The 7,940-nt window shown below is 62.8% G+C and overlaps 1 protein-coding gene across 1 annotated transcript in view; it reads right to left on the bottom strand.

Annotated features, from left to right (window-relative positions):
• Nucleotides 1–1,916, bottom strand: part of NOL4L (nucleolar protein 4 like) — a 47,530-nt gene extending 45,614 nt beyond the window's left edge. Inside the window, exon 1 of the mRNA XM_006030484.3 lies at nucleotides 1,845–1,916. Coding sequence (XP_006030546.2) covers nucleotides 1,845–1,916 — 72 coding nt within the window. The remainder of the gene's footprint in view (nucleotides 1–1,844) is intronic.
• Nucleotides 1,917–7,940: the final 6,024 nt, after the last annotated feature.

The raw sequence follows: 7,940 nt of genomic DNA, 5'->3' as shown, positions 1-7,940 counted from the left end.
GCCCCCCGCCCGCTCCAGCCGCACCATGGTGTCTGCTGCAAATGTCCGGCTAATTTTAGTGATACAGTTGTTATTTCTCAGCTGATTTGATGCTCTGCAGAGCAGGCAGCTTCCTTGATGAGTTATCTCCCATCCAAATTCCCTTTCTGATTGCTTCTCTCTGGAGGTCACGGACAAGGGCAAACTCTCCAGTGACTCTGATTACAGATGGTGGAGAGGCAGAGGACTGGCGAGGGACGCTGTGCATCTTCTGGAGCTGCCCATCCAGACACAGCCCCTTTGTGCGCCGGGGCCCCCGGATCAGGCGCCGCGTGTAATCTGCAGTATTTCACCTTCCCAGCCAGGCTGCAAATGTATTCCAGGGCAGCGTGATGGGGCACCGGGGAGGACAGTCAGCTTGAGTCCTGCCAGGTCAGGAGGGGATATGCGCTGCTAATGTGATGATCTCAGCTCAGGAGGGAGCCTCAGGGGTGGAGCGTGGAGCTCTCTGACTGCTGCGAGCAGGCCTGGGAAAACAGACCGACACAGGCTGCTCCCCGGAGGCCGCGCTGCGCGCAGATTAGTCCTCCGGAGAGCTGGATTGAAGGAATTAGGGAGGGTCAGAGCAGCCTGCTGTGGAAATGAGCAGAACCTTCTGCATTGTGGCCGTGCTGGTGAAGCTGCCCTCCTTAATTGTGCAGAGGTCACCCGCCGCCGGCCAGAGCGCGGCCGCGCGCACGATGGGCCTGCCGGCTGCGTGCTGCATGGCAGGGGCAGGAGCTGCATGCACGCAACCCCCCGGGCCCGTGAGCCATTGGGAGGACACGAGATGTCTGCACGGCGCTTTGCTCCCCAGCAGGAGCTCCAGCAGCTCGCAGGTCCTGCCAGGAGCCCGGGCTCCGCCTCGAGCGCTCACGCAGCGTGCAGAGCCTGCAGGGCCTGCGATCTGGTGCGGGGGCATGAGCATCCGCTGCGGCCTCCCGAGCTCGGCATCATCGCGCTGCCAGGCAGGGACCCGGGCAGCCCTTGCAAGCAGGGACCCTGAGCAGCGCGCGCAGCGGAGACGCAGGCTGCTGCCTGCGTCTGATACTCAGCAGCTTGCTCGGAGATGGGCGGGGGGTGGGAAATCAGCGCCTCGTGGGCACGAAACAAGATGCAGAATATTTGCAGGGGCAATATCCGACTTCCCCAAGATGCAGGCATCAGGCTCCATTCATTCCTGGTTTAGCTATGGTGGCTTCGGCAGGGAGAGAGCCAGCTCTTTGCACCCGTGTGCTGGGATTCATGAGATCCACCGCGCCCCGGTGCATGCCAGGCCTCCACTCTGCAGCGGGGGGACCCGAGATAGAAATCAGGGCAGCCCACGCGGCAAGGCAGCGCTGCGAGGGGGATGCCACCCCGTGGCCCCCAGACTCCCCTAGTCGTGGCTCTCTGCCTTGGGGAACTTGGGAGAAATGAGGCTTTTCTGTACCGCCGAGGCAGGAAGGGAGGCAGGTGGCTTCGAGCAGGGGACGGGGTGAACATCTCCTCGCATCAGCAAGGCTTGAAGCCTGCGAGGAGGCTCCTTTGCCAGTCGTGCGCGGTTGCCTTTGTGCATCACAGCCTGGCCGTCCCCTCCCAAGCCAGCGTGCACCCACACCACGGCTGCCACTTTCTTTTCCTGTCTCCGCAGCACAGCAGCTGTGCCTTCCTACGACACCCCCCACCCCGCACACGCACACGCACAGCTTTCTGCATCCTCGCACTGGCAGCCCCTCTCCCCTCCCCAAATCCCACCCCGCTCGTGCGGGCTCTCGCACCGGGGGGTCTTCCCCCTTTGCACCGATGCGCCCGGCTGTCTGGGGAGAACGAGGAGGGAGCCTCACCGCTCGGTAGGTTTTCTTCTGCCCGGCATGCTTGGGCGCTTTGCCTGGCTCCGACGAGTTCTCCACATGCATTGAGTATATGATGTCAAAGAAATCTTCCACCACAGCAACGCGTTTCAGAGAGATGCCCTCGGGCTCCGACAGTCCATCTGCCCCCTACAACAGTGCAGGCAAGTTGAGTTAGTATCAGCGAGGGGTGACAGGGGTGATGAGATGGGCCTCGGGCTAGTGTGGCTGGGGAGGGGGCCGGCACAGTGTTCCCAGTGTTCCCACCCCGGGCGCGCAGGCTGAGGGGGATGAATTAAACAGGGCTCCAGGGAGGCTCCTCTCAGAGGGAGGGCAGTGGCGGCTGCTGCTGCTGCTGCTGCGCTGCTCCGGCTGCCAGGGAAACCGGGCCAAGAACAAAAGCAAGGGAAGAGTCCAGAGTGGGATTTTAACCAATTGAGAAATGCGGTTGTCATCATCTGGAGTGATCTCACTAGGCTGGGAATCGGAGTGGGAGCACCTTGGCCTTGCACTCAGCGCCAGCCTCTCCGGGGGGCCAGGGAGTTTGCTAGCCCCCCACCCCGGGCTCAGACCAATTAGCAGAGCAAGGTTCAGCTGTGCTGCCAGGATGAGGGCCCCGAAGGAACAAGGCTGAATCACCCTCCTACCCTGCGCTGACCTTTCTGAAGCACGCTCCCTTACACGCCACCGCCGCCCTGCCCCTCGGCGTGCGAGGGACACGAGGGTGTCCTTCTGCCACGTGGCAGCCGTGACGGACCAGTGGAGAGCGCAAAGCGTGGGGAGCACCGCTCCTCTTCTCTGGCTGCCGAGCGTGGTGTCTACGCACACTGGTAAGGTGGGCCAAGAGAAGAGGAGGCATCCTCCAGCACGCAGCAGCTGCTCGTGTCAGTCCCTGGAGCGGCACCAGAGCCAGGAGTGCTGACGGGAGACGCGGGGAGTCATAGAAATGTAGAAAATGAGGGTTGGAAGGGACCTCAGGAGTCAACCCCCTGTGCAAAGCGGGACCATCCCCAAGAAGACCATCCCAGCCAAGGCTTTGTCTATCTGGGTCTTAAAAACCTCCAAGGAGGGAGACTGCACCACCTCTCTGGGTGACCTGTTCCAGTGCTTCATCACCCTCCCTCCTAGTGAGAAATTTTTCCTAATATCCAACCTCAACGTCCCTTGCTGCAGCTTGAGCCCATTGCTCCTTCTGCCATCTGCCCCCACTGAGACCAGCCCAGCTCCATCCTCTGTGCAGCCCCCCTGCAGGGAGGTGAAGGCTGCTATTCAATCCCCCTCGGTCTTCTCTTCTGCAGACTAAATCAGCCCAGTTCCCTCCGCCTCTCCTCACCAGTCCTGTCCCCAGCTCCCAAATTGTTTTTGTTGCTCTCCGCTGGACTCTCTCCAACTTGCCCACACCCTTTCTGTAGTGGGGGGACACAACTGGACACAGGATCCAGATGTGGCCTCCCCAGTGCTGAACAGAGGGAGGAATCGCTGCCCTCCATCCGCTGGCACCGCTCCTGCCGATGCAGCCCAGGATGGTGTTAGCCTTCTTGGCACCAAGGGCACCAGCGACATCTATATGAGCGTACAGCTAAGGGAAGCAGTCAGGTTTCTCAAGAGATGTAGCCTCCTCCTTAAGAAAGCACAACTACTGCATTTAGGGAGAGGCACATGCGCGCACAGGTATGATTAAGGGCCTGTTTCCAGCAAGCTAAGCACAGGGTTGTGAGCTCAATTTTTCCATGTCATGGTTGTGAACGCGCGTGCAATCAGGCCCCTTGCAAGCGAGCGCTAGCTCCTCTCTCGCGCGTGCAGCTCCCCGGCTGGTGTGCGCGATCACAGGAACCGCACCCGCAACATAACTGTCCCTTTCTAAAGCGGACTGAAACCGGGTCCCGTGCCCACAATGCCGGTGATTCGGAAGCCGCCATCCAGGGACCATCGGAACCTGTTTGCTCTTTAGGCCTGGCCTCCCGCTAACGACTGGCCTCAACGTGCTCGGGGAATATCAGCTCTTCAAGCAGAGCGCTGCCTGTACTCAAGGAGACATCTTGCACAGGCGTCAGCGTGTAGGCTGCACATAGACTAGATGGCCTACAGCGAGAGGTACCGCTGGTTTAGCACAAGCACGCCGTGTCTCCTGACTCCCCCCCCGGGCCCTCCGTGGAGGTGGCTGGGACGAGGGGGGTCTGTAGAGGGGCAGGGACGACCATGGTTTGGGTGCCCGATGGAGCATGTTGGAGGAGGACCAGTCTAATTTCCACGGTCCCTTATTTCAGGGGAAAAGCACGGCCACACCCGAGGGGGGATTGTGTCCGACTCCATGTGCAAATCCCCCGAGCAGCCTCCTCCCTCGCCGTGCCAGGCCGGCGTTGCCTGCTCCCAGGCTGCTGCGGGGCTGCCCGGGCTCTCAGACTGGGCGTCTCTTGGTACCGCTCCACTCGTCTGGCACCAGGCTCCTCTGCAACCCCCACCGCAGCTGCGGCGGAGGAGCTGCGTCCTCTGCCGCTCTCGCCCTCTGGAAGGGCCTGTGGGCAGGGCTCTGCCTCCGCGCAGCATCCCTCCTCCTGGCTCCTCTCCCTGCTCCCGTCCTTTGTCCCTCTCTGGGCATGTAACCGTGCGGGGCACGCTGTTGCAAAGCCACGAGCTAGAAGAAGGACGCTGCATCGCGCTCGGGAAGCGTGGGCCTTCGGAGAGGCCGAGCAAAGCCCCCCCGGCCCCGGGACCGCCACCACCGCACCTGCTTAAAATGGGAGCCGGGCTCTTGAAAGACCAGGAGATTGCAATGGGGATGATCAGACTCATTCGGCACGGCGGGGGCCTGTGAGGGGGGTTAGCTGCCTGTCAGGGGGGTGTGATGGGGTGGAGAGTCCCATGCACCCTTTCCCTTCGCCCTTCTCTGCGCTCGGCAGCCCCCCGGGGCACCGGGGCCGCGAGCGGCTTGGGCAGAGCCCCCCGGGCCGCTTTGCACGAGCGCAACAAGCCCCCAGCCGGGCACCACGGCAAGAGGCGCAACTCCATAAGATGTCTGGGCGTGCACCGCGTGCCCTGGCCCTCGCCCATGCATGGGGCCGGCGGTCTTGCAGCCAGGTCTCCTTTGCCCTTTGCCCGCCTCCCCAGCCCGGAGGCCCTTTCTCCCCCCTCGCCGCCTTTCCACCCTTGCCGGCTGGGTTTTTCCCGTCACGGCTCTGCAAACCGCGTCCCCGGCAAAGGGGAGGGGAGGGCGACGCCGTGCCCGCCGGGCGAGGAAGCGGGGCCAGACCCCCGGGTGCCCACGGCGGGGTCTCGGGGAGGTTCGCGGGGCAGCTGAGCCCAGCGCCAGCCGGAGTGGCCCGCTGCCAGGCCTGGGACTGAACCGCCCCGCTCAGCCCTTCTCTGCCCCGGTGCTAATGACTGTTGACAGACCGCAGAGGCTGCCCGGGTGACATCTGCTCTGCCGGCTGCGTGCGGCGGGGTCCGGCCCGGCGAAAGGAAAAGCACCCCCTCCCGCCGGCGCCGCCCCCCCTGCCACCCTCCCCAGGCCCGAGTTTAAAAGCCCTGTTAGAGCCACGAGCGCCTCTTCGTCAGGCAGGTAATGAGGGTAACCATGGTAACCCAGCAGAGGAAGTGTATTCTGCAGGAGACGTTAATCCGCGCTCCCTCGAGCTGGGACAGCCTGACTTTTCATTCTCACACAGTAATTAGATACCAGCTGTCAGTGCAGGGGAAAGGCTCGGCAGCCCGGGCGGGCGGGAGGGGGCAGGGAGCGGGGTGGCGCACGAGCACCCTCCGCCCGGGACCCTGCCGCGGCCCGCGCCGGGGAGGGGACCAGGGGCCTTCACCCGACTCCGAATCCCTCCCATCCCGTCCACACCTGCTGCAACCGCACGCCTACGATCTCACCTGGCCTCGACTCCCGGCCGGGCGGACGTGGCACCGTGCACCAGCCGGGCTGCTCCCGAGCAAAGCGGCTTGCCCCGTGCCCTCCCGCCTGGACTCCTGCCCCCTCTCGCTGCCCGTGATAGCTCCGGCCTGTTCCCCACCACGGCTCCGTCTCTTCCAGCCCGTGCTAGCCCGGCCACGTTTCCACCGCGAGCCCATCTTTCTGTTCTGCAGACCACATCCTGCTCGGGTCCCGCTCCCTCTTGCAATGCGGTGCCCTCCTCCCCCACCCCTGCTCGGATCTGCAAGCTTGCAGGCGGGAGCCGTAGGGCCCACGCGTGGGCTGCGGTGGAGGCCGCGGGGCTCTTGCAACGAGGGGTCTCTGTGGCCTAAAGCTGAGCGAGATGGGCTGCAAAGCAAAGCTTGTTTTTCATCCGATCCCCCGCGCACGGCCCCGCCAGCGACCTCTGCCCTGACCCTGTGCAAGCCACCGCCCCGTCCCGGAGTAACGGGACGCCCCTTCCCCGTGCCGAATGCGCCCCGGCTCCGAGCATCCTCTGAAGAGCCCGAATCCCGAGCGGGACGCTTTGTCTCGTGGACAACCGGCGAGCGGGTCCGGCCCCGGCCCCCTACCTTGGGCTTCTGCTAATGTGACCTGGCCAGGGTGCAGCGAGCGCTGCGAGGCCTCAGCTCCGAGGGCAGGCGGGTCGAGACCCGGGGGCAGGTTTGGCACCGGCAGAGCGGAAGGAAACCTGCTCGAAGGGAAGGGAAGGGAAGGGAAGCCCTTGCCCATTTCTGCTTCTCCAAGGAAAGGAGCAATTTGGGGGGAAAGGAGCGGTTGGCTCTAAGAGGCACGAGGCTTATCGCGGCTGGGGGAGGGCCTGGCCGCTTCCCTCCCCGCTGTGTTTGACTACAGATAAATACTGCACTCTTCTGGCCCTCGACCTCGGGGTGATACCAGCTGAATTCGGCTTCCTGTCAATAAGAAGCCACTTCCCGCCAGCGAAGACGGGCCCGATAATGGCAGAGCTCGCACACTCTGTCCGCAGAGCGGACCCTCCGCTCGCGCGCTCGGGCTCGGCCCTGGCCCTGGCCCCAAGGGGCTCCTCCCGTCCCGCATCCCCCGGGGAGGATCCCGTGTCCGTGCCTCTTGCCCCTGGGACGTCCCTGCCGTCTCGTGGCAGGCTGGGCAACCGCGTGGCCCTCGCGGACCCATGGGGAAGGGCCGCGTGCCCCCGTCCCGCTGCCTCTCTGCTACCCTCGTCGAACTTTCCCTGCAGAGACAGCACCGCTGAATTGATCCATCGGTGCTGTTTCCATTCTCCTTACTCCGGGGTTTTCCTCCTTCCTCGCTGGGACACGCGCTCTCTCGCTTTCTCTCTCTACCCGGCAATAGCTCCTTGCTCCGAATTGTAAACTCGCCGTGGCTCAACCTGCTGCACGCCCGGAGCCGCCCTCCAACACCTGCTTTGGAGCTCTGCAGCTTCAGCTATACTCCCCCCAAAATGGTGCCCCTTCCCTCTCCCTTGCTTAGGTTTTTTTTTTTGGTGTAATTTCCTGTAAAGAGTATTTTCATATCTTTTTAAAAAGAAAACCCTTGCTCCTTATAGAAAAACTGCCTGTCACAATAACGGCGATCGGGTACGCTCTTGAGAAAGCTCTTCCAGCCCAGCTGGTACCGGGGCTGCCACACACAGCACAGCACAGCACAGGGGTCGGTTGTGACGGGTCAGGACTGCAGGATTTACCCAGCAAAAGCTGCCCGTCTTGCACCTTGTGTCCCCGCTGTCTCGACGGCGGCAGGCTCTGATCCTCAAACCTCCTACGTGCCGCTTGGCCCGGGGTTGTGTCAGACTAGCCGGGAGAAGGGGCCCAGCTCCCAAACCAAACTCTCCATCGCAAGACACATACTGCTTCAGTTCAAAGTCCAGGAACTCTGCATCAGGAAACTACTGTGCATCTACGGGAAAGCCAGGCCCTATATTTAGGTGCCTTTGGGGCTTTAGGAAGTTCACTCCCAGGCATGGGTGAACCGGGCAGCCGCCGGACAGAAAGGGGACCCGAAAATAGTGAAAATAATAATAATTATTGTCATTATCTCTTGCAAAGGGGGGCCAATACTAAAAGCTCTCCCGGGGCCGCCAGGAGTCTAGGCACGGTGCTGCTCACTCCTGGTGGGATTGAGGGGTGCGACGAAAGCAGGTTTTTGCAGGGAGATGTCAGACCCGAGCAGGCTCCTTC

Source organism: Alligator sinensis, unplaced genomic scaffold (genome assembly GCF_000455745.1).
Source record: "Alligator sinensis unplaced genomic scaffold, ASM45574v1 scaffold1032_1, whole genome shotgun sequence".
Classification (NCBI taxonomy): domain Eukaryota; kingdom Metazoa; phylum Chordata; order Crocodylia; family Alligatoridae; genus Alligator; species Alligator sinensis.
This window is presented reverse-complemented; position numbering and strand designations above follow the sequence as displayed.